This window comes from Artemia franciscana, chromosome 3 (genome assembly GCF_032884065.1).
Source record: "Artemia franciscana chromosome 3, ASM3288406v1, whole genome shotgun sequence".
NCBI classification, from domain to species: domain Eukaryota; kingdom Metazoa; phylum Arthropoda; class Branchiopoda; order Anostraca; family Artemiidae; genus Artemia; species Artemia franciscana.
The window spans coordinates 28,372,124-28,399,940 of NC_088865.1; the positions used below are offsets into that span (position 1 = coordinate 28,372,124).

At 36.9% G+C, this 27,817-nt stretch overlaps 1 protein-coding gene across 2 annotated transcripts in view; it reads left to right on the plus strand.

Annotated features, from left to right (window-relative positions):
* Positions 1-6,278: 6,278 nt before the first annotated feature.
* Positions 6,279-27,817, plus strand: part of LOC136025117 (facilitated trehalose transporter Tret1-like) — a 38,960-nt gene continuing 17,421 nt past the window's right edge. Inside the window, exons 1-4 of one of the 2 annotated variants that reach the window (XM_065700855.1) lie at positions 6,279-6,392; positions 10,247-10,379; positions 13,666-13,880; positions 24,442-24,689. In XM_065700855.1, coding sequence (XP_065556927.1) covers positions 6,351-6,392; positions 10,247-10,379; positions 13,666-13,880; positions 24,442-24,689 — 638 coding nt within the window. In that variant the 5' untranslated portion in view covers positions 6,279-6,350. Of the gene's footprint in view, positions 6,393-7,143; positions 7,255-10,246; positions 10,380-13,665; positions 13,881-24,441; positions 24,690-27,817 lie in introns of those variants that run through there. The other variant, XM_065700853.1, reaches the window with a different exon arrangement.

The window sequence follows — 27,817 nt, forward strand, 5'->3', positions numbered from 1 at the left end:
TGCAAAGCGATCACTCTAGTGAAATATTTTCAGATCAATTGCTGGCAATTGGAAACGGAAAGCTCCCAGTTGACTCAATTTCAGGACGCATACAACTGCCTCCTGAATTCTGTAATTTAGTAACGTCAAAAAATGATTTGCTTGAAAAGGTATTTCCGAATATTCTAACCAATTATAAAAATCATAAATGGCTAAGTGAACGAGCGATTCTGGCAGTCAAGAACAAAGACGTCTACAAAATAAACAAAATTAATCTGACCAGGATTCGAGACCAGACAGTCATTCATAAGTCAGTTGACACAGTTCTGGAATCAAATGAAGTGGTTAACTATCCATCAGAGTTTTTAAATTCCTTGGATCTCCCAGGGTTTCCAACACACATGCTACAACTAAAAATAGGCGTACCAGTAATACTGTTGCGAAATATTAACCCACCAAAGCTTTGCAACGGCACGCGACTTGCCGTAAAAAAACCCAATGGGAAACGTAATAGAGGCAACAATCTTGACAGGGCCATCCGAGAGTGAGGCTGTTCTTATTCTTCGCATCCCCATGATTCCAACGGATCTGCCTTTTCAATTTAAAAGATTGCAATTCCCAATTCGATTAGCATTTGCAATCGCCATCAACAAAGCTCAAGGGCAATCATTAGAAAAATGCGGTATAGATCTTAATACGGATTGTTTTTCCCATGGACAATTATATGTTGCATGTTCAAGAGTCGGTAAACCTGACAATCTATTTATATGCACAGACAATGGGACAGCGAAGAATGTTGTATATCCACAATTTTTACGCAGTTAAAATTAGCACCTTGCATACGTGTTGCTTTACGTGAGGGGGGGGGGGGGTAGGCTTGCGGCTCAGAGAGAAATTACCAAAAGAAAGCGTGTGGATGTATTACAAGAGCACCGCGGCACCTGGCTTGCAGCTGAAAGAGAAAGTAAAAAAAAGAATGCGTGTCGAGGAATTACCAGAGTATATCAGAGGAATTACCAGTTGTATATCCGCAAGTTTTACGCAGTTAAAAAAAATAATTAAAAAACAAGGGATTACAAGAATTCAGAAAGCTTTAATTTTAATGCATGACGTCATATTCAATATGACGTCTTATCTATCCATATATATAAAAATAAGTTGTCTGTGTGTGGATCTGCGGATCTGTGGATCAGGTGACGTCATGTTTGTCCGCATATGACGTCTGAATTATTTCACACTAATAAAAAAGAAGAAAAAAACTAAAAAAGGTAAAAACTACAAAAAAAAACTAAAAAGAAAAAAAAACTAAAAAAGCTAAAAAACTAAAAAAAACTAAAAAAAGGTAAAAATCTAATAACTAAAAAAAACTGAAAAAAATAAAAAAAGGCAAAAACTACAAAAAAAATAAAAACTAATAAAAAAACTAAAAAAGCTAAAAAACTAAAAAAACTAAAAAAAACTAAAAAAAGGTAAAAAACTAAAAAAAACTAAAAACTAAAAAAGAAAAAAACTAAAAAAAGGAAAAAACTGAAAAATAAAAGAGAAAAAGAAAACTAAAAAAATATGAATAAATATATATAAAAATAAGTTGTTTGTGGGTTATGTCTGTCTGTCTGTCTGTCGAGTGACGTCGTGTTTGTCCGCATATGACGTCTGAATTATTTTACACTAATACAAAAGAAGAAAAAAAACTAAAAAAGGTAAAAACTACAAAAAAACTAAAAAAAAAAAACTAAAAAAGCTAAAAAACTAAAAAAAACTAAAAAAAAGGTAAAAAACTAAAAACTAAAAAAAACTGAAAAAACTAAAAAAAGGCAAAAACTAAAAAAAAACTAAAAACTAATAAAAAAACTAAAAAAGCTAAAAAACTAAAAAAACTAAAAAAACTAAAAAAAGGTAAAAAACAAAAAAAAACTAAAAACTAAAAAAAAAAAAACTAAAAAAAAGGAAAAAACTGAAAAATAAGAGAAAAAGAAAACTAAAAAAATATTAATAAATATAAAAAAGTAAAAAAATGGTAAAAACTACAAAAAAACTAAAAACTAATAAAAAAACTAAAAAATCTAAAAATCTAAATAAACTAAAAAAGAAAAAAAAGAAAAAGGAAAAAAATAAAGGAGAAAAACAAAACTAAAAAACGAATGTATATACAGACCGGGACACCGGGATACAAATGACGACCGGGACACAGGGAATATAAATGACGACCGGGACACAGGGACACAACTACAATGGGGACGCCGGGGGGCACAGGGGGATATAAATGACGACCGGGACACCGGGACACAAGGAATATAAATGACGCCCGGGACACTCAAAGAGAAATCACAGACTGGAACACCGGGACACAAATGACGACCGGGACACAGGGAATATAAATGACGACCGGGACACAGGGACATAACTACAAAGGGGACGCCGGGGTGCACAGGGGGATATATAAATGACGATGGCGACTCAGGGAATGGTCGATTAGCAATCACCATCAACAAAGCTCAAGGGCAATCATTAGAATCATGAGGTATAGATCTGAATACGGATTGTTTTCCCATGGACCATTATATGTTGCATGTTCAAGAGTCGGTAAACCTGACAATCTATTTATATGCACAGACAATGGGACAGCAAAGAATGTTGTATATTCGCAAGTTTTACGTAGTTAAAAACATATATATATATATATATATATATATATATATATATATATATATATATATATATATATATATATATATATATATATATATATATATATATATATATATATATATATATATATATATATATATATATATATATATATATATATATATATATCTATCTATATTCACAGGTGGGACATAGGGACACAACTACAATGGCGCGTAACTAATATGGCGCGTAACGACTTACGCGCGCGGGGGGGCTTGGGGGGGGGCGCGAAGCGCCCCCACCAACTAGGTGTTGGGGTGGCGCGAAGCGCCACCCCAACAGCTAGTATATATATAAAAATAAGTTGTCTGTGTGTCGAGTGACGTCATGTTTGTGTGTCGACTGACGTCATGTTTGTCTACTGAGGAAATTACAGACCGGGACATCGGGACACAAATGACGACCGGAACACCGGGACATAGGGAATATAAATGACGACCGGGACACTCAAAGAGAAAGCAACCGGGACACAAAGAATGTTCGATTAGCAATCACCATCAACAAAGCACCAGGACACAAATGACGACCGGGACACAAGGAATATAAATGACGACCAGGACACTCAAAGAGAAATTACAGACCGGGACACCGGAACACAAATGACGACCGGGACAAAAATGAAGACCGGGACACAGGGAATATAAATGACGACCGCGACACTCAAAGAGAAATTACAGACTGGGACACCGGGACACAAATGACGACCGGGACACGGGGAAACAACAACAACGGGGACGCCGGGGGGCACAGGGGGATATATAAATGACGACGGGGACACAGGGAATTTTCGATTAGCAATCACCATCAACAAAGCTCAAGGGCAATCATTAGAATAATGAGGTACAGATCAGAATACAGATTGTTTTTCCCATGGACAATTATATGTTGCATGTTCAAGAGTCGGTAAACCTGACAATCTATTTATATGCACAGACAATGGGACAGCCAGGAATGTTGTATATTCGCAAGTTTTACGTAGTTAAATATATATATATATATATATATATATATATATATATATATATATATATATATATATATATATATATATATATATATATATATATATATATATATATATATATATATATATATATATATATATATATATATATATATATATATCTAAATTCACAGGTGGGACACAGGGACACAACTACAATGGCGCGTAACTAATATGGCGCGTAACGACTTACGCGCTCGGGGGGGGGAGCTTGGGGGGGTGCGCGAAGTGCCCCCACTAACTAGGTGTTGGGGTGGCGCGAAGCGCCACCCCAACAGCTAGTTTAATATAAATATATGCGGCTCAGAGAAAAAGCACCATTATATTGTGGCTCAAAGAGAGAGTATCACTAATGTCAAAGAAAAATTATCCTATAATGTCACCAAAAAGAAAACACTAGAGCAACGCAAAACCAGGCTTGAAGCTCAAAAAGAAAGAGCAAGATTAGGAATGTCCAATTTACGTCAGCGAAGGCGTGTCGAGGAACAACCAGAGCAACGTGAAACCAGGCTTGCAGCTGACAGAGATATTAAAAAAAAGGCGTGTCGAGGAATCACCAGAGCAACGCGAAACCAGGCTTGCAGCTTTACGTCAACAAAGGCGTATAAAGGAACCACCAGAGCAACGCGAATCCAGGCTTGCAGGTAACAGAGATATTAAAAAAAGAAGGTGTGTCGAGGAATCACCAGAGCTACGCAAAACCAGGCTTGCGGCTTTACGTCAACGAAGTTTGTGTCGAGGAACCATCAGAGCGACGCGAAGCCAGGCTTGCGGCTGACAGAGTTAATAAAAAAAAGGCGTGTCGATGTACTACAAAAGCAACGCGTGTATAAACGCTTGGCATTCAAGTACTACCCTTCCGATGATTATAGCTTGAGTCGAAGTGTTCAAATCAGGACTATGTCTGAAATATGTCCCTATTGCAAGGCATTGACATTTAATGGCGAAACAATGGGAATGTATTGCGCCTCAGGAAAAGTTAAGCATCCTCAACTGGCTGCACCACCAGAGCCATCGAAGACTTTATGACGTTACAGACCGGGACACCGGGACACAAGGAATATAAATGTTGACCAAGACACTCAATGGGAAATTACAGACCGGGACACAAATGACGACCGGGACACAGGGAATATAAATGACGAACGGGACACTCAAAGAGAAATTACAGACCAAGACACCGGGACACATGGAATATAAATGACGACCGGAAAACAGGAACACAACTACAACGGGGACGCCAGAAGGGCACAGGGGTGATATATAAATGACGACAGGGACACAGGGAATATTCGATAATATTCTAACCAATTATAAAAATCATAAATTGCTAAGTGAACGAGCGATTCTGGCAACCAAGAACAAAGACGTCCACGAAATCAACAATATTATTCTTTTTCCTTTTTTTTTCCTTTCGTTTTTTCGTTTTTTTCTTTATTTTGTATTTTAATGGCACTTGGTATCTACCAAGTGAATCATAGCGATCGGTGAATCTGTCGGTATATATACCAAGTAATATCTACCAAGTGAATCTATCGGTCAGTCGGTCTGTCTGTCCCGGTTTTGCTAGTTAAGACAATTCCAGGTAAGCTAGGACGATGAAATTTGGCAAGCATGTCAGGAACCAGACCAGATTAAATTACCAATTGTTGTTTTCCCAATTCGATCATCTGGGGGGATGAGGGGGGGAAGAATCTTATGTCTCAGATGCTCCATTTTCAGTTCGAATTAGATCCGGGGACATAGAGGGCTGGAGGGGGGAAACAGAAATCTTGGAAACCGGAAATCTTGGAAAACGCTTTGAGTGGAGGGATCGGGATGAAACTTGGTGAGAAGAATAAGCACAAGTTTTAGATACGTGACTGTAATAATCGGAACAGATCAGTTCTCTTTGGGGGAGCTGGGGGTTGTTAAGTTGGCAAAATTAGAAAAATTGAGGTATTTTTAACTTAAGAACGGCTGAACGGATTTTAATGAAATTCAATATTTAGAAGGAACTCATGTCTCAGAGCTCTTATTTCAAATCTCGACCAGATCTGTTGACATTGGGAGGAGTTGGAGGGGGAAACCGAAAATGTAATCTTATTTTTAACTTATATATATATATATATATATATATATATATATATATATATATATATATATATATATATATATATATATATATATATATATATATATATATATATATATATATATATATATGTGTGTGTGTGTGTGTGTGTGTTTGTGTGTGTGTGTGTGTGTGTGTGTATGTGTATGTATAACATTGGCGCGTTTTTTTAAATTTTTCATTTTTAAATCCCCCACCCACCCCGAAAAAAATCCTTCATTAACACTGTCCCCTCCCTCCAAAACATTCTGGATACGACCCTGGTTTTTTCCATCCGCTATTCTCATTGCTACAAATTCTTCTGAATTAGCCAAGTTTACTTAAAGACCTCCGAGTGCCTTTAGGCTAATACGGGAATTGCCATTTAAGAATCTTATTGGTTAGCTAACTCATTTAAGACTCCCGAGCCCCATACCTTAATTTGGCAACACGTAATTAAAAGCATTGGTGATAACAGGATTTTCCAGATGACTTTAAAATTTTTCGCGGGAAAAGTTGAGATGTTCCTCTTGTTCCATCTAAATCCTCAGTCGGCCTAACACCGGTCAATTGGAAAGAGAAAATATGTCAAAATCCTGTGGTTTTTTGTATAAACTTCTGCCACAGGTATGTTTATTTGATTATAAGATTGTGAATACAGCTTTGGGGATTATTTGACAGATTAAGCCTAATTAAAACAGTATTCTAGTCTCAATATCCTAGTTTGTTATTTTATGTTAGGCCTACTCTTAACTTTGTTTTTACGAAATTTACTTTTTATTGTTACGAAGAATTTTAGCATAAGAATGGGATTAGGATGGATAAGTAATTTTTTTTTTATCTAGAATGGGTAGATTAAGAGACAATTAAAGACTTTACTGGAATCAACCAATAAATAGTTGTAGCAAATAGTGGGCATCCTTTCATTGTTTCCTTAGAAACAATCTTAGATCATAAAATTAATTTTGGGTAGAAATCTTTTAATTACAATAATAAAAAGCATTCGCCCCAAGTCAAATGTATATATTTGTAAATTAATTCTAACTTCATCTAAAAATGCTGCAAAAACCACAGAAAAATTGGAAAATAGGTTATTTTATTTTTCAGATTTTTGAGTGCCGCCAATAGGGGAGGGGGTAGTTGCCCACTATATTCCCTTCTCCCCTAGGTTTAGAAAATACCTTTTTTGGCCTTTTCATTGAAAAACAGCCTTTTTGGTACGTTCGTCTCCCCTCTAGATTTTGAAAAGTGAACTTGTCCCCCACCCCCCAAAAAAATCGTAAATAGACATCACTGGGATTACTTGTGTAGAATATCCTAGGTAGAACTTATTGCTAAATGCATTGTATTATTTTTAGCTTCATTTAAATCTCAGTATGAAAACCCGGAAGTGATTCAGAGTTCAATCCTCAGTCGGCCTAATACCGGTCTATAGGAGAGAGCAAATATGTCCAGATCTTGTGCTTTTTTGTATAAACTTCTGCCACAGGTATGTTTATTTGATCATAAGATTGTGAATCTTACCAAAATTTGGATAAATTATTTGGGGAGATTATTTTAAAGATTAACCATAATTAAAATGATATTCTTTTCTAGTCTCAGTATCATAGTTTGTTATTTTGTAAGACCCTTAACTTTTTTTTACGAAATTTACTTCAGATAGTTACGAAGAATTTTAGCATAAGAAGTAGATTAGGTGGATATGTAATTTTTTGTATCTAGAATGGGTAGATTAGGAGTAAATTAAAGACTTTACCAGAGGCGCCATCTGGGGGGGGTCAGGGGTGGGCAAATGCCCACCCCAGATTTTCCAGGGGGCCCAAGCTTCCACCACAAAGGACCCTTTTCCGGCCATAATTATCCATTATGTCCAACATAATCCATTCTGTTCAAATGATTTGAACTAACTGCACGCCTATTAGCCAAAGAGCGTAATTACCTGACGACCCTTGAGGTAATCACGCTATTTGCTATTAATCATTGTAAACTTGAAAGTAGGTTAGATTCATAATAAAAGTCTCAAGTTCTGTCAAATGCCCCATGCCCACCCCAAGATTTGGCCCAAATGGACTTTACTGGGATCAACCAATTAATAATTGCACCAAATAGTGGGTTCTTTTTCATTTTTTCCCCAGAAACAAACTTAGATCAAAAAAATTAATTTGGGTAAAATTATTTTAATAACAATAATAATAAAACAATCGCTCCGAGTAAAATTTGTTCGTTTCTTTCATATAGGCCTAATTTAGGTGTAACTTGATGTTTACTATATTTGTATATTAATTTTAATTTCATCTAAAAATGCTGTAAAAATCACAGAAAAATTGGAAAAGGGGCCATTTTATTTTTCATATTTTTCATTGCCGCCAATAAGGGAGGGGGGGTAGTTGCCCACTATATTCCCTTCTCCCCTAGGTTTAGAAAATACCTTTCTTGGCCTTTTCATTGAAAAACAGTCTTTTTAGTACGTTCGTCTCCTCTCTAGGGGAGTCCCCTCTAGATCTTGGAAAATGAACTTATCACCCTCCCCCCCCAAAAAAAACAATTCTAAAATTGACACCACTGGGGTTACTTATGTAGAATATAGGTAGAGCTTGTTGCTAATTGCATTGTATTATTTTTAGGTTCATTTAAATCTCGCTATGAAAACCGCAAAAAAAGGGGAATTAGAGATAGTTTTTGTCTCTCATCTTTTTTCTTTAATTAAATTCCGGATCTTCATTATCTTACTTAGTTCATTTAGAATCTAAATAAGCTAGTTCATGTTAGACGCATACACTTTCCAATTCCAGCCAAAAACTCTGAAGTATCAAAGGGAAATTATTCATACAGGCATAATGTCCTTTGCATTTTAATATCAATAATTTATTTCTTATCCGCTTAGTATAATAAACAAGTGAAGAAGAAAGAGAAAAAACAGAAAAAACACAAAACTAACTTAAACTATTGAATTAAAAACCGTTAAATAGGCGGGTCAGTGGATAAAAAAGCCCAAGAAACCTATGTGTATTTAAGTATTTATATATATTTGGAATATGCAACAATGTACAGTTTTGATAAATTTTCCTGTTCAAGGGGGCTTCGCGCCTGGGTCCTCAAAAATCCCTTTTGTCAATTTCTTTATTTTCCATAATATAAGTGCTTCCGCGGCTTTTAGAATTCACGCCCTAACCAAAATGTTAAGGCACGTCCCAATCCTAATCTAAATTTTATCATATGTAAATGATCTGAAAAATTTCAAGCAATTTTTCTTGTTCCGGAATATGTCGGTATCAGAGATCAAACAGTCACATGAGTAGGACCTTGTTTTGGGGGGAGGCCGAGGGACATTCTACTACCACAAATTACTCACTGCAGCACAAAGTCTCCTGAGGCCAAGACAGCTGCTTACGATCTTCTCCTATCCCAATCTGTTCGAAGCTTTACCCCTCACCTCTCCCGAATCTTCAATTTTCAGTAAATTCTTTCTTGTGACGTTCTTCCAGCCCGTTTGGGTACGACCTGCTTTCTGTCCCTTCCAAGGTGGAAGGAATCATTGCCCTTCTGGTATATAAAGGGAGATATTCACCCCAACCCTTTCTTCATATAGAGGAATAGTCAAAGAAAAGCAAGAAAAAAATTGTATATAAGAAAATAGCTAAGTTAAAATTTAGAAATTATCCTAGATATTGAGGGTCCCCCCTCAACCGCCATCCTTTTTCTAAAGTTCTTTTTTTCATCTCAGTATTTCGTGAATAATACAGCTCATTTTAAAAAATTGATAATTAAACTTGAGCGTAAACACTGAGGGGTTGAGGAACACTAACCCCTCTCAACACATCAGAATGTCGTGCAAAACTAAAGGAAACGAGTTTTTAAAGACGACAGTAAGAGCAACGTTAAACCTTAATGACGAACATGAATAACCCTAAATACGAATACGATTCTATGCTTCCGAACTCCCAATTTCTCCACACTCTTTTCGGTGATGATTAAGGTACACTTTTAAACTTAATTCTTCCCCTTGTAAAACAAATGAAACTATAAAATAATAAGGGATAATATAAAATGAATAAAAGCTAATATAAAAAGAGGCAACACAAAAGGCCATTAATTATTCTTAATTCTTTGGAAGTGCTTGGAAGTTGGCTACAGAAACGGTTTCTGATGGCACAATCCCACTTTATTCAGACTCGTGTATCTGAAAATAAGATTACCCATGAATGAAAACATACATATGAGTATTACCGTTTCTCAATCTTAATAATATAGCTCTGTGGATTCCCCTCCCTAGAATGCCGTTTGTTAAAGCCTCGCAGGATGGGGTTAACTCCTTCTCCTAAATGCAGGCAATGGATCCCTTACATCCTTGCTGTTTTGCATAAAAAAGGTATAAAGGAACTGTAAAAATCGATAAACTAACAGACTTTGTAATATTCTTTTTATTGAGCCTCTGCTATTTCTCATGACATAGGGTAAATTTTTGATGGTTTTTGTTACAGCTACTTGCCACAGTCTGTGTTTCTGTTGGGTCTGTTGGTCTGGGTTATGACGATGGTTGGGCCTCACCAGCTATACCGAAAATGAAGCAGGACGGAAATTTTACTGCATCAGAAGAAGAATTTCAGTGGATAGGTAAGAGTTTTGAGTTTAACGCCTATAACAGAGCCTTGAACTACCTTTTCTCTAAAATTAAAATAAATATTCTTTCAAAATAATGCTTGGACGGTTTGATTATTATATTTTCGTGAAGAAAACTGACAGATTATAGCCTAATCTCTTTCAAAAAACTGATTTCTTGGAATATTTTTCTTTACTTTTTTACGAAGCCGGGAAAGCAGACTTTCGGACATTTCTCTTAATGCCATAAAAGACAACTTTAACGAAAACTCTAAGACAACTCTAATGAAAGGGGGCCAAGACTACTATGACGAAAGAGGGAAAACGGCCATAAAAAACAGCTATATTATTATACTCATTATGCCCGAAACCTATCACCGAAGGTTTCAATCTCCTATGTGCGATAAATGAATTTATTTTATTTGTTTTAATGAGAAGGCTGGTTTTCGTTGCGAGTTTTTCTGTTTGTTATTTTTATTTTTTTTATAAGGGGGATCCTGTCGAACCAGTTCTCATGGAACCTCGGGAAAGGAATCATTCCTAAGGGAAGTTATAAGTTTTAGTATTCCTTTTCAGTAAAAAAAAAAAGAAAGAGAGATAGTTCCCCAGAAAGGAGTCAATTTCTGCTCTTATGTGCCGCATAACAACCACTTTCGGCCCACATAAGGTCAAAGTAATATTGAGCAGAAATTATGAGATATTCAAACGAAGTAGAAGTTTCAAAAATGTATTTAAGTAGTCACCCCCTCACGTTTCAGAGGCCGACCTGCCACGCGGTTTCACAGTCTTCCTTAAACATACATACAGTCAATACAAATAAAAATTTATTATATTGAACCTACGTGTAGTCTCGCTAATGGTTATGCAATACTATTATTGTACACGGTTGTTGTACAGTGAAACGCCAAACTGTTTTAGGGAGGGTATGAGACTGTGTTTAGGGGTTTGTCCAAACTTTTTAGGACAAAGTTTTCCTGAGAGCCTTCTTAGATCAATATGGAGGGGGTTCACTGAACCCCCTCCAAATTTCCTTTCATTTTAAGGAATATATTTGTACTAAAGGCTTAACATGGAGTTCTGACAGGGTGATAGATAACAGGAGTCGTCAATCCCCAAAGATGGAACGGGTAGGGACATCTTCCAGCTACAATGTTTGTCCGATGAATCCCAGCCCCTTTCCCCTTAGGAATTTAGATATTACGACTTGAAAAGTAATTTTTGGAATTTCAAACCAAAAGAAAGCAAAACTTCAGTGTAAAATATGGGAGATCGACGATGCGAGCCCTCCTAATATTTAGGACAATCTTAAATGAAATATTATAAACGTAAGTAAATTAATTAAAACTTAATTAATTAAAAATTAATTAAAGAGCAAGATTAAAACTTAAAGCAAAAGTAATGAGTCACCAACCCCTAGCCTCCTGACCTTACTCTTTACCCTTAATTTTAAACTATGCTTTACTGAGAAAATAAATAGCACCTAAGGTATTTTGAAAATTTGCGTAATGGGTGGGTGGCTTGTGGGGGCAACATTTCCCTTCATATATACGATGATTTCTATTCTGTTTTAGTCTTACCGTGGCTGTTTACTTTCGTCTGAGAAACGTCGTCTTTTATATAATCCAGAGTAAGAGTGATTTTAAAGTGAATTCAAATGGTCGTAATTTTAGTATGCAATAAATAATTAGGTTTCCATTAGCGAAGGGCTAAGAAAACCTTTCTTACTTCCAACTTTTGGTAAGTGCTATCAGCTTTCTATGGACATGGTACCTGACAATAAGGCTAAACCTTATTACTTAACATTCGAGGCTAGTATTTGATCAGTTGAAGGATAAAAATCTCTTTTAGAGACTGGCAAATTTGTGAAACTTGGAATGAGCTTCCGAAAACGGAAAATATTCATGAGAAAGCATCAAATATCAACATATTTGAATTGATAAGCACTGACATTCTTACCAGTAAATAGAAGTTCGGCTGATAAACCATAGTTTCATTATGTTCTAAAGAACCCCCTTAGAGATAAGATTGCTTTTATGTATTAAAAGATCAGTTAAGTCTTAGGAATAGTTGTGAAAAACCTTAGACACTTCGTGGGCTTGGACTAAAGTCTTGCTCTTTGTGCCTGCCTGAGGGAAAGTAGGCAAAACGTTAACGACATGTTTTGCCTGATCGTTGAAATATTCTGTTTGCCAGAAATGACTAACGCACGAAACTGATTTTTCATGACAGTTGAAAAACCCAAAACACGTTTTTCGTAATATTCCTGAGAAACATGTACCCAACTGTTATTAAGCTCAGTATATCCGAAACCTTTTACCGAAGGTTTCAATTTCCTATGTGCAATAAACAAATTTATTGTTTTTTTTTTTAATAGGAAGGCAGGTTTCTGTTACGGGTTTTTCTGTATGTTTATTATTTTATTTATTCATTTATTTTTAATTAGGGGTGATCCTTGTCGAACCAGTGATCATAAAACATCGGGAAAGGAATCATTCCAAGGGGAAATTGTAAATTCTAGTGCTGCTTTTCTGTAAAGAAAAAAGAGATTGTACCCCAGAAAGGTGTAAATTTCTGCTCTTTTGTGCCTTAAAACAACCACTTTGGCCCACATAAGGTCAAAATACTACCGAGCAGAAATTACTAGATATTCAAACGAAGTATAACTTTTAAGTAGGGCTGCAAAAACTTTCCTTACTTCCAACTTTTGGCAAGCTCTATCAGTTTCCTATGGATATGGTACGTGGAAATAAGGCTAAACATTATTACTTAACATTCGGGGCTAGTTTATAGTCAATTGAAGGATAAATATTTCTTTTAGAAATTGGCAAATTTGTGAAACTTGGAATGAGCTTCCGATTGTTTGTATTTGTTTTAAAGATTATTTAAGTCTTTGGAATGGTTGTGAAAAACCTTAGAGACTTCATGGGTTCGGGCTAAAGACCTTCTCTTTGTGCTTGCCTTAGGGGAAGTAGGCAAAACGTCAACGATATTTTTTGCCTGATCATTCAAATATTCTGTTTGCAAGAAATTGCTAATGCACGAAACTGATTGTTGATGACAGTAGAAAAACCCAAAACACATTTTTCGCAATAGAACGTCCTTTAAGTTACCAGAGCGTACGTCTACCCAATTGTGCTTCCAACCATGGCCAACCCCTTTCCATTATGTCTCTGAGCTCGTTTACGTTTTTATGTTGACATCTATGGCCCAATATCTGTGCTTCTAATCTAAAAGACGACTACTTTTTTAGTCGTTTGAATTTCTTCCACCATTATATACTGTTGATTGTTTTTGTTCTTAGCCAGTGGCACACCTCTTGGTACAACAATTGGGTCTATATTTGCTTTTCTTATTACCAACAAATTCGGTCGACAGGGTACCATTTTGAGGGTATCTCCATTTTATTTTATTGGATATCTTATGAGTGCCTACGGATTTAACTCTGCAATCGTCCTGGCTGGTAGAATTGTTATTGGATTTGGACATATATGCAATGTGATGGCTGCACAAATTTATGTAAGTTATTCCCTTTTTTGGAGTAAAACCTTTAAGAATATGGAGCACCGGTTCAAAAACATTCATGAACTCAGCTATTAAAACACAATCTTACCTGGGATAAAAATTGTCGAAAGTAGAATCGATATACAGTTGCAGTTAGGGAAGAAGGCATTAGCTAAATTCTTCTTTGTAGTGTAACAAAATTTGTCCTGAACTGTTTTTGGAAGAAAGAGATTTAACTAAACTTTTGATACATAATTATATCAACTGCTTAAAAGCCCATCATTTCAAAATATAATTTTACTGTGATTTTATTTTTATTTTCAATGTTTTAATAAGTATGTAAGAAAATATTTGTAATATAATTCATTTTTCAGTAAAGCGCCAATGGTGCAATAATTTTATGTATACAAGTTTATTATTGGAAATTCATAAACAAATAAACATTTTAAACAATTATCACTTTATTTGTCTGGGGTTCTTAATTCCCCTTAAAAACAAAACTCCTAACCTTAGTTTTATTTTCAAAAAGACTAGTCATTCTTTCAGAAGCATGAACTTCGATGTTCACTGTCTTAAATATAAGGTTTACCTACTAATATATTTTTCATTTCATTTTAATTATAGATGAAAAACAGCATTGTCTACGAAATTATTCAGAGCAAATTGGAAATATTCTACAATTTTGGCTTATGCAGTGGGGATTCGTTTAGGAGCAAGGCGTAAATAGTTCTCCACCTCCTCCGTCCGCAGTAACTTCCCTAGAGTTTAGCCTCAAGTCCGATCAAGTCTTACTCCGAATCGAAATACTGTCGATTAATCCAAGCAACCCCATGAACTAAGTCCTAACTAACTGTAATTTAAGATAACTATAAGCAAATTAGGCAATTTTTTAAAACCGGTTGATATGCTAATTTTGAATGATCAAGTTGTGACACTAACGGATATTCTCGTGTAACGGTAGTCTGATCATTTTGATATTTATAGCAGGTTCTATCGTCCTATTCCAATTGATTTTATAATCTGGGATCTAAAGTGCAAAATCCGAGAGATTAGCAATTTTAGGGGACAAATGATCTGGTGGAGGTTAATCACTAGATCGACCATGCTGGTTGCGAATATCTCGGGAATATCAGAGTCAAATATAGTGGTTCCGCGCAACCAAGTTTACTGATTTCACTATTCCGTGCAGAATGAGTATACCTTTTTACTAAATAATCATGTTTTTTTCCTGCATATAAGCAAATAGATAAAAAAAAACAAGTTTCTTAACTGAAAGTAAGAGGCGACATTAAAACTTAAAAACGAACATAAATTATTCCGTATACGGAAGGGGCTGTCCCATCCTCAATACTTCGCTCCTTACGCTTATGTTTGGATCTTTGTCACAACTCTACTTCAAAACAATAAGAACTTTAGTGTAAAGAGCGAGGCGTTGAGGAGGGGACAGCCCCTTTCATATACGGAATGTTTTCTTTTCGTTTTAAGTTTTAAAGTCGCTCCTTAATTTAAGTTTTTAAGAAAAAAATATTTAATTTCTGAACGTTTTTCAACAAGTGCAGGTTCAAATTTGGCTCACCGTACATACAAAATTAAAACAAAATTTGCTTATTAATTTTGGCAGATTTATTCCGTATATGAAGGGCTACCAGTAATGACAGCCCTCTGATTTTAAGCACGTCCATCGGTGGTAAACGTGAAGCTATTAGCCCCTTAAGACGTAATTGGTGCACCTGGGTCTTACGCAATACTATTACGCACCTGTAACGGTATAGTACAACTGTACGTTATGTCATAGGGATTAGGGAATGTTTTCTAAACGATACATGTGTTAATTTCTTAAGAAAGTGTGAAGGCCAGAGCTTGTTTACTTCATGATTTCTGCTACGCAATAGGCTTTGAGTGTTACCTACAAGAGAGTGTTTTTCTAAAAAAAAAAAACCATCCAATTCGAGCTGGACCACTAGCATCCAATTCCAACTAGTATCCCTAGCAATCAATTCCAACGGGGAGAGGGGGCATAGCAACCAATTGCAACGGGAAGGCTCTCTAATAACCAATTCAAGCTGGGCTCGTAGCAAGCAATTTCACCGACAAAACGTTTCAAGATCTCTTTGGTTGTTATGTAATAGAGGAATGTTCACTTATTTTAAAGATGGCGTATTCTAACGTGACTCGTTTTCTTCAGGGACCCGTGGGGGATCCCCGACTAACTGAAGAGGGCACCCACATGGGGTTTTATGTAATGACGTTGCACACATGAGCGTTACATAAAGTGTTCTGAGATTTTTTCACGATTTCATTTTCTTTCTAGGGTTTTTTTTTCTTTTTGAGATTCCGATTTCTTTAACGACTTTCTTTCAGAGAACCTTTATAATCTAAATATTTTGTCCACATTAGGATTCGAAAGAGATTTCCGTCCATTCGAATGGAGTGCTAGTCATCTGGACTATGAAAGCCTCTCCAATATTATTCAGGTAATACTTTCTTCGTGATAACCTATTCGACGCACGAGGGAGTCTCCTGCCCGCTTACTAGATTGATTAAATGGGCCACATGTTTCCAACACGTTCCATATGAGAGCACAAGCATCACAATGCAAATTGATTTCTTCTGTATTAGATGTAGCTGTCTGCTACAGCGAGATTCATTTTATAAAGTGACCTAGACAGGTTAAGCTAGTTGTTGAATCAGTGTGAGTACTGGCTTTAGATATTTCATTGTGTAAATGACTACGTATTGAGGTTTTTTCCCGGAACAAGAAATCTAAAGAAAAAACTGTTATATATACAAATTTTACTAATAAGTTTTTTTACAAGCATTATTAAAACACAGAAAAAGCAATTAAACTCAACTAACGAAAAATCAAAACCCCCCAAAAATCTTATAGATAATTAAATATAAGCAAAAAGAATGATGATTTAAAGAAAGGTGGGAACTCCTAGCAACCGATTCCAGGGGGAGTAGTGGAGAGTTTTATTAGAGGGTAAATTTAATCTGTATTAAAAGGTATTTATGAGAGGTATTAATGATAAGTCCTAGTTCCTATTGCTCGTTTGGATGCGCCTGCCCGTTACATTCCATTAATTTAAATCTTGCTACTAGTAAAATCACATTTAAAAAAATGAAATATGCAAACGCAGAAACAAGGAACAGATTTTGCATTGGGTTATTTCTGAGAGGTTTTAAAGAAAATGCCTCGTTTATTGCTCTACTGGGTGCGCATTTATGTTTCGTTCCATTAATTTAAATCTTGATACTAGCAAAATCGCGTTTTCGAAAATGAAACATGCAAACGAACAAGAAAACAGAAAGATTTTTGTATTCGGTTATTTCTGAGAAGTATTATTGAAAATGCCACGTTTCTTTGAGCCAAGACTATGCATATTCACGCCACCCTGACAATATAAGGCTAACCCACCCTAGCAAGCAATTCCAGAGGAGGAGGGTTGTTATTAGAGGTAAATTTGAGCCATATTAAGAAGTATTTCTAAGAGATCTTAATGATAACGCCTCGTTTCTATTGCTCTGTTAGATGTACCTGCCTGTCACATTCCAGTAATTTAATTCTGAATACTAGCAAAATCACATTTAAAAATATGAAACATGCAAACAAAGAAACAAGAGACACGCTTTTGCGTTCGGTTGCTTCTAAGAGGCTTTAATGAAAATGCCACAACTTCGAGCCAAGACTATGCATATTTCACGCCACAGTGGCAATATGTCGCTAGATCATCCTAGCAAGAATTTACAGAGGGGGTAGTTATTAGAGAAACATTTAAGCCATATGAAGTGGCATTTCTGAGAAATCTTGATGAAAATGCCTCGCTTCTTTGACTGAGTGTTAGATTTCAGTCCCCCTCCGCCAAAAAAATCTTAACACCTCCCACCTCAACTTTAAGCTGTAGAACATGTTATTCTAAGTAATCCACATGACGGTGTCATACACTGGATGGCACACTGCCCTCTCTGGCACCCTTCGGAATTCCAAAGGCATTTTTCTCGCATTTTCCTTCCAAAATATTTGTTTACAAAACATTCGCTCCTTTAAACTTAAAGAAAAACCCTCAATAGGGAAATACACGGAGTAGGGTTTTATCTATGAACTAACACTATTCAAAGCTTTCTTTCTATTTTTTCTTCTTTTTGTTGAACTTTATGTTAGAACAGAACTAATAATTTAATTATATTAAGAGCTACCAGAGTCCAAGATAGGCTATCAGTTTTATTTTTATTTTACCGAAGTCAGAGATATATGAGCTGTATTTTTCCACAATCCATACAGACACACACACACACACGCCCGAAGACGCAGACAATGGCACACATGCATGAAACATGCGGTCCATTGAATCAATCGTTTAGGCAGGCAGGGGATTCCCTCGTGCGTCGAATAGGTTATCACGTAGAAAGTATAACCCAAATAATAATATTAAAAAGGCTTTCATAGTCCAGCTGACTAGCACTCCATTTCATAGGACGAAAATTTCCTTCAAATTCTAATGCGAACAAAAATCCAGATTGTAAAGATTTCCGGAGAAAAATGCCGTGAAAGAAAAGGAAATCTAAAAAAAACACGACTTAAAAGATAATGAAATCCTGAAGAAAAAAATTTCTCAGATTATTATGTAACGCCCGTGTGTGCAGTACAATGATTACGTAATATCCCACGTATGTGCCCTTCCCAATTACAAGCGGGGATCCCCCACGGGTCCCTTAAGAAACAATTCACCTTAACAAAGTAAACATTCTCCTATTACATAACAACCAATCAAATTTTGAAACGTTTTGTCGATGAAATTGGTTGCTAGGGGTGCCCGATGGAACTGGACACTAGGGTCCCCCGGGAATTGCTTGATAGTGCCTCTCGTTGGAATTGGCTGCTATTCCCCCCCCATTAAAATCGATTACTAGCCCTCTCCCCCCGTTCAAGTTGACTGCTAAGGCATCTGTTGGAATTGGATGCTAGGGGCCTGGTTGGAATTCGATGCTTGGGCCACGATGGAATTAAATACTAGGCCCCCCGGTGGTTAGTTTAGGGGCCAGGTGAAATTGTATTCTTGGGCCTTTCCATTGGAACTGGAGGCTAGGGCCCCCATTGAAAATGGATCCTATAGACCTTGTTGAACTGATTGCTAGATTGCCTCTGTGAAATTGCTCCATGGGGTCCGGCATCTTGAAAGTTCCCTACTAGTGGGCCCTAAAGGTTTTTTCCTGGCCCTCGTGGTTTTCTTAAGAAAAACACTCTATTAGGTAACACTCAAAGCTTATTACGTAACACCCAAAGAAATCCTGAAGTAAACAAGCCCTCACAATTTTTTAAGTAATTGACACATGCATCGTTTAGAAAACATTCCCTTTGGCGTAACGTAAAGTTGTAGTATACCGTTACAGATACGCTATAGTATCGCGTAAGACCCAGGTGCGCGTATTAATGTCTTGAGGGGCTAGCAACTTTAGATTTATCCCTATGGGCATATTTAAAAGCAAAGGGCTGTCACTACTGTTATCATCTCCTAAATACACTCCTCTTTACACTAAAGCTGGTAGAACTTCTAAAAAGCGCTTTATATAATTAAACAGTCCCTGTGCTTCAGCCAGGTATTGATGAGGGGGCAACCCTTCATTCTATATATATATATATATATATATATATATATATATATATATATATATATATATATATATATATATATATATTGTCCGCATATACGTTGTGTTGGTGGGGGCGCTTCGCGCCCCCCCCAAGCGCGCGCGTAAGTCGTTACGCGCCATAATAGTTACGCGCCATTGTAGTTGTGTCCCTATGTTCCACCTGTGAATAAGCTGCTCAAAGAGTTAATTCAAAGAGAAATCTTAGTATAAATCCTACAACGGCAGAAGAGACAGCCGAGAAAGCTGTTCAAAGAGTTAATGCCAAAAGGCTTGCGGCTAATAGAGAAAGTAATAAAAGAAATCGTGCCGAGGAATCACAAGAACAACGTGAAAACAGGCTTGCGTCTCAAAGAGAAAATGACGACAGGGACACCGGGACAGAGGGAATATAAATTACAGACAACCGGGACACTCAAAGAGAAATTACAGACCGGGACACAAATGACGACCGGGACACAGGGAATTTAAATGACGACCGGGACACAGGGACATAACTACAATGAGGACGCCGGGGGGGCACAGGGGGGATATATAAATGACGACGGGGACACAGGGTATATTCGATTGGCTATCACCATCAACAAAGCTCAATGGCGCGTAACTAATATGGCGCGTAACGACTTACGCGCGCGGAGGGGCTTGGTGGGCGCGAAGCGCCCCCACCAACAGCTAGTATGGAATAATTTTTATTCGTTTTTCAAATAATACCCGTAAAATCTGGCTCACCCTCTATGAAAAAGATCCCTACCCTTCACGGTAAACTCATCCGTGTAAATTTCGTCCACCTCAAAGTGCACTGGCCTCATCAAATTCCCTCCAGATAGTTTCGTTCTCGCTGAGAATACACCTCCCTCCAAAATTGCCTGCGGACCATTCTGCCTGAAAAACTCTCCTTAGCATTCTTTTGTTTGAATAAGACTTTAATCTCTAATCGGTTTCTCGTCCTCTCCAGGAATACCCCCTTTCGTGAAAAATATTTTCCCGAAAATAAAAACACACGGAAAAAAAGCCCTGGATAATTCTCCCGGAACATCTCCAAATGAAAAATTTGGTAAAGAAATGTAAGACAATTAAAAAGAATTTTGTGTAGTAATTCTCTCAATCCCCCAGTGTAACATGTTCCCTATAATATGCGCCCCCCCCCAGAAATTTCTCTCCCCAAGGAAAATGATTTCTATAGAAAGTAAGCCCAAGCACAACCTCCCCCCTCCAAAAAATGTCTGTATACTTCCCGATAACAAATTCTGTACGTAAACAATGGGCAAATTTCATAACTTACACGCCTCTCCCCATCGACAGTGGGGGGCATTTAACGCCTGAAGACATAATTGTTTGATCTTTCAGCTTTACTAAAGAAAATGGCAATCTCAAGATCTGAATCATATAATTTTGGGGGGAAATGGGCGTCAGAGAGGGCCTAGGTGCCCTCCAATCTTTTTGGTCACTTAAAAAGGACACTAGAACTTTTGATTTCCGTCGGAATGTATTCTTTCCCGATCTTATAGGACCATGATTTTGATATGATCACCCCTTGGAAAAAAACAAACGAAAACATAAATAAATACGAAATCGTGATCTGTCTTCTTGCAAAAAAATCAATATTCCACTTTGTAGATAGGTGCTTCAAACTTCTACAGTAAGGTTCTCTGGTACGCTGATTCTGATGGTTTGATTTTCATTAAGACTCCTTTAAATTTAGGGGGTGTTTCCTCCCTTCAAACGAATTGAAACTATGGGTTGTATTTTCCACGGCGAATATTTTCCGCGAGGTATTTTCAGGGGGTAAACGCCGAGGGGATAAACGCCCGCCACCACTTAAAGCAGTGGCCCATTTATCACTTCATTGGTTATGCTGCAGGTTTTTCACTCACATTAAAAAATTAGAATAAATTTTCCAAATGTGTTTTCAGTATTAAAAAGCTTTTATCGCACAATTGCTTTGAAATAGTGTAGCTGGGTCTTTTGTCAAATTGTGGAAACCAGCAAAAATTTTAATTGATTTTGTTCTGAGCTGATGTGGATGGAAAAAAATTGCTTTTGGTCCCAGCTGCTAATAGTGTTTTAAATTAGTTTTTGAAATATGGCGGTTGTGAAGTTAGAGACAAATTACTGAAGATTACGAGAATGATTTTTGAAAAAAAGGAAGCACCTAAGGATATTAGGAAAACTTTTGTTAAACCCCTTTATTAGAAAGAGGATAAGAATGAGTGTGGTAAATATGAAGACATTGGCTTGGTTTCAGTACAAAGCAAATTACTTAGTATGATAATGCTTTTAGACTTGAGATGCTGTAGACAAAGTTTTAAGACAAGACAATGTGGTTTTAGTTGGAGGAGGCCAAATATTTATTCTTTGATTAATAATTGAGTGGTTTCTGAATGATGAGAAACTAGTTCTAAGTTTTATAGATTATGAACAAGCGTTTGATTCAGCCGATAGAAGAGCTGTAATGATGGCCCTATCCTTGTACGACATACCAGATAAATACATGAAAGCGATTTTTGCTATGTACGAGAACAATATTGCTGCGTTTAAGTTAGAAAATGACGTTAGTAGCCGGTTTCTTATTCAATCAGGAGTTAACCAGGGTTGCATTCTATCCCCTCTAAATGGATCACTTTGACGGAGTTTGTTCTAAGAAACAGGTCAAAGGCTATGCGAGAGCATGGAATCAAACGGGATGTTAAACCTCTCCTAGCAATAGATTATCCAAGATGATTGAGTGCCTTAGATAAACATGTGAGCAACATGAATGTCTGTTTGAGCTTTTGAGAGCTGAGGCTTGTTAACGAGAAGATCGATCATGTGGGTAGCTTTACTTACCTGTGTAGTGTTATTAGTAAAGATGGAAGAATCATTGAAGATGTAAAAAGTAGAATAGCCAAGACCCAAAGCGTTTTTTCACAGCTGAAAAAAGTTTGGAAGAATATGAAGACGAGTCTGCAAACCAGATTAGAATATTGGAAGCTGCAATAATGACAGTGGTCAAGTATGGTTCTGAAGCGCTGGCACTTTTGAAGAAGGAGGAGTACTTCTTTGATGTTTTCCAGAGGAACTGTCCATGGGTAGTTTTAGATACCTGTGTACTACCACTACTGCTAACAACTCTATGCAGGACCAAGCTGCCTAAGGTCAACGCAACTACGCAGGCTCCACCTCTATCCCAATCTACTCAAAGACCTTCTATTGACACCTTCCCAAAAAAGTTCCAGTTTCCCTTAAATCCTTCCCTGCGAAATCCTATATGGTTGGCCGACAAGTAGGATCTTGGCAATCTCTCATCCCTCATCTGCAGAATGCATCCTACTTATTTCTACGTTCAACTTTCACTTTAGATTTCAACTTTTCTCTCATTATAGCCCTAGAAAGCGGAATTGAACCACCTTTTTCGTACAGCTCACTGTTAACAGGAATTACGGTTAGTTAGACGGGCACCCAAAATGATCCGTAAATAATTTCTCTGGAAAACACCTGACAAATTGTCCTCCATTCTTCGGATTACCCACGCTTCAGAACCACGCTTGATCTCTGTCATGATAGCTTCCAATATTATAATTTTGGTTCGTAGAGTTATCTTCGTATTATTCCGAAGTTTTGTCAAATGTGAAAAAAACCTGAACCTTGGCTATTCTACTTTTAAGATCTTCACTGCATCCTCTGTCTTTACTAATGATATCTCTTGGGTAAGTGAAGCTGTTCACTAGATCGACCTTCTCGATATAAAAACTCAACTCTTCACCTTCACTTATTTCTAAACTCAGCGAATTATGCTTCTTAATATTAGACTTCAACCCTATTCTTGCACCCTGGCCTCCAAAAACCTCAAAAAATTCATTCATTTTGCTCACATTTCCATCTAAGGCACTCAATTTTTCAGCATAATCTAATTCTAGGAGAGTTTACTTGATCTAAGTACTAGATGAGTTGGAGAGTAGCGGCATGTGAGTTGTGTGTTGAAAGGCACTCTACCCCTCTCGAGCTTTAAAAACCTATGAATATGTTTTTAACTACATTTCCCCTAGAAGGGTCAAATAACAGACTGGTCACTACTTCCTCAAACAAAAAGGAACCTATGCACGGCCTCTTTGACCTATCCACCGTGAACGTCATGGTTCATGCTACGTTTTCGTACATCTTGTTGCGAAAACCTAAGACAAAAAGGCCAACTACATACCTCGAGTGAGCCCTCCCTGTCCCACATACTAATAGCTTACATTAGCCATGAATGTTTTACCAATTTTCATGTAATTGGCTAATTAGATGTTTTAAAAAGTTTTTCTTATTTTGAAACTCCGTCACACTTCTAGGAGCTCCTTTCTCATTTCTTCGAAAAAATATGTTACGCATGTGCCTGTCACTTATTATATTTGAGCTTTTTCATAGCTAGTGACGGTTATAACCCTGTTTCTTGGAATTGAAGTGTTCCTAAGGAAATCTAGAGTCCCTAGACGGACTTTGGCTGCAGGATAATTCAGAGAGCATCAACATCAGTTCTAGCTGCAGCAGTAACAAAGCTTTCCTGGTCTTAGCTTCCTTTGGTAGTCAGATTTTGTCCATAAGCTATTTAATTTTGTTAGATTTTAGAAAATATTTTCTTGTTTTTTTTCCTATGTAATATAACAGCAATTAGAATCATATTGCGTTTCTTCAATATGTTGCGTTAAGTGCATTACATGCCCCATTTAAAGTTTTACCGTGATGACAAACGAGGAAATATACTAAATTAGGGGGATGAAATCGTAATCTTGATCCATTGGTGGGTGGGGTGGGTGGGGGGGGTTAAGGAAGACCTCTCTCCTCTGTGTTTGCTTGCATGAATTGAAGAAATTATAATAATATATTTGCTAATACGTAGTTTTTTAGCAAAAGTTTAAGTTCAATTTTAGCTATTGGTTGAATACCGATTCAAGAGACTATTTTACAGGCTAGTGAAATATCTTCGCCAGAACTGAGGGGAATACTCGCCACAATTCCTTCAATTTTCAATCTCAGTGGAGTTCTCCTTTCGTACGTCATGGGATCGTTTCTGGGTTGGAGAGATATGACTCTTGTTGGACTTGCATTTCCTATCGCATATCTATTCATGTGGTTCCAGCCAGAATCACCTGTATGGCTTCTCCAGAATGGACACAATACAAAGGCTCAAGAGTCCCTACAGCGGCTTCGCGGAAGGTAAGTTTATAGCAAAGGTCTATCTTAAATTCGAATTGTGCCAGTAGAGAGTTGAAATCTTCAGAACAGGGGAACAGGAACCTTTTTATGTACCAAAAGGGAAAAATAGTCATTATAGGTATTTCTGATTTATATGCATTTTAAAGGTGTGTATTGTGTTGCGAGAGCAACACTTTGGTTTTATCGTGGTCTTTTTCTTGTTCCTAGCACCCCGATTTTAGCCTATTCTTACTATGTGGTAGGGGTCTAACCTCTGCGGGAAAGTGTGGACCTTAGGCCGGATTGATGAATATGACTTTGCATTTTGGAAAGCTTCGTACAACTCTTACCTGGGGCAAAAATTCGATTGTTTCTACCCATTTCTGTTCATGGATTCAGCTGAGTTTATCATTCAGTTTTTTGCACTTGGGATTGCGGTAGAGAAATGGTATCAGATGTGCCACTTAAACTTTGAAAATTCTCTCATGGCTAAAGTTCCTTTCTAAGTGATGACGTTAGAAACTTGGCCTACAGCAAAAAAGTCAACTCTTGAACGAAGACAGTTAATTTTTTTTTGTTGACGGCAGTCGATAGCCCTTGATGAGCTGATCAAAGTATAGTTCATCCATTTGTTTGGTAGAAAAATTCCTTCATGAGATATATCAGTTTGAAAGTTTAAAGGGGTTGACAACTTACACACTGAAACCAAAAATAGGCCGATACAGAAATAGTATCACATGTACCTCTTAAACTCGAAAAAAGTTCTCTCATTGCTAAAGAAATTAGAGTTTATCCTTTGCTCCTTTCTAAGTGATGACGTTAGAAACTTGGCCTACGGCAAAAAAGTCAACCTTTGAGCTAAGACCGATGGATTTTTTTTCGACGGCACTCGATAGCTCTTGATGAGCTGATCAAAGTATATGTCATCAATTTTTTGGTAGAAAAATTCCATCATGAGATATACCAATTTGAAAGTTTAAAAGGGTTGACAACTTCAGTAGTAAGGTATAGACTGAAACCAAAAATAGACCGATACCAATTGTGAGACATACAAATTATATGTGAGTTTAAGCAACAGTCGGTTGTTTGCTTATAATGATCTTCGGCAATGAGGGGTTTGCAACTTTTGCTAGTTGGTGTACCTATTATTTGTTCTGTATATTTGATGGTAAGACCGATTTGGTTCCAGTGGTAAGACATGTAGGGGACCTGCAAGTAATAATCGGCTGTTAGGCTACAATCATCTTTTGTGATCAGGAGTTTGCAACTCTTGCTAGTCGCAATGAGGGGTTTGCAACTTTTGCGATTTAGTGTACTTTGTATTTATTTTAAGATCCTTACAGATTAACAATTTCAGCGTTTAATCGAAGCGACGAAACAAAACTGAAGTGTTGCTCTCCCAACACTTTACTCGGCGAAGTCGAACAAAGGTTGCCGCAACACCTCACTTTGGCCATGCAATGTAGATCTAGTTTATATTATATTTGTATATTTATTTCACAAAATGGGATAATCGTAAATGACATGCGCATGCATTAGCACAAGGGTGCCTTCAGTTTTTAATAGTCTTAAATATTGATGTTATCCATCTGTTAAAAGTTTGAAGTCAAATTTAGCAAGATGTTTCTTTTCCATTATATGAGAAATAAGGTAAATTGACCCCTTAGCCGTCTCTCTAAGCTTAGAGTCACATTTCATAAGGCTCTAGTAAAAAAAATGAAAATGAGTACTATAATAAAATAATTCTGACCCATACCATTCCAGCCGTTTACTTCGAGGCAAACGACGGACAAGCTCTCATTAGTTTATGTACCAAATGAAAACAAAACGCATTACAATAATCGTGTGATTTTTTTAATTGTTTTGATTGTAAGATTTATATGAATGATGTATTTTGGAGTCCTAAATCACTTGACTAATGGGAAAATTGTCTGTATATAGTGCCACTTAGATTAGAGTAAATGAAAAGGGCGGTTTTTTCGTTTCAACGACTTCACCAATCGATTAGGCAGGGGAATAACCACCGAGGTTCTCTATGGTAAAACCATGGGGAACAAGTATTGCAAAAAATATTTTATGAAATGATAAATTGTCTTTTGTTTGTGGGTTTGGATTAATTCCAGGTTATGTGAAATGTGCTATTTACTTATGAATTGGGTTGGTAGTATCCTTGAATTTTTTAGTATGGGAAAACCTAACAGATGAAATTTAAGTGGCATTGCTTCTTAAATGATGCAATACAGTGCTATTCTTGAAATGCCTCCTCTCTCTGAAGATGCTGTTGCTCATTGAGAGTCAATCGAGTAGTGTTGACTTTTTAAAGAGCTATGGTCTCCTGTGTATCATCATTAATTTTTTTTTCTAGCCACTTGGCTTAGAACGGATGGCTGTAGGAACTTAGGAGGGACTCACTCCATCGGAAATAGAAAATTCCAGTGCCCTTTTTAGGGTCAAGGTGAAATATGGGCAACAAGGCCCCTACCGTGCCCTTTTTCCCTGGCCGCCCCTGTAGCCCCCATTAGCGTCAAGCGGAAATTTTGAAATAAATATTTAACTTAAAGTGTTTAACACCCAGGACGATCGAAGATAAAGATTGGGTCTATGACCCCCTTCAGCCACCAAAATTTTAGAAAAATGGTGGAGAACACATGCACCTTGTTTAAACTAGAAACATGCAAGGGTTCTTAACCTAACTGCAACAATGAGGCAAGTCTAAGATGCAGACTGTCTTTGTCTAAAAAACGATTCAAGTCGAAGCTGTGGAATTTTGATTACATGGTGCGAACATGTAATCAATTATAGTGCGAACACTATAATTAGTTTTTTTTTTCCTGTCCAGAAAAAGCTGAATATTTTGAAAGCTTTAGATTTCTTCAGGTTATAATTTAGTTTTTCCGTATGAGTAGTAAAATGGTTCAACCCTCCTTAATCACCTAGATGGCTGAGCTAAAGATGATTAGAAGGAGAAGTTAGAGCCAGTCGCATCTCATTATGACTAAAACTATGGCCTTATGTTGTTGTTTTTTGTCGTGTTGTATAACAAAATGATAACACTTACTGTTATTGTTTTTAAGAAATAAATAAATTGTCAGGCTATGGCAACCCTGATTTAAAATTATTTTCATGGCCCTCACTTCTCTTGGGCAGTA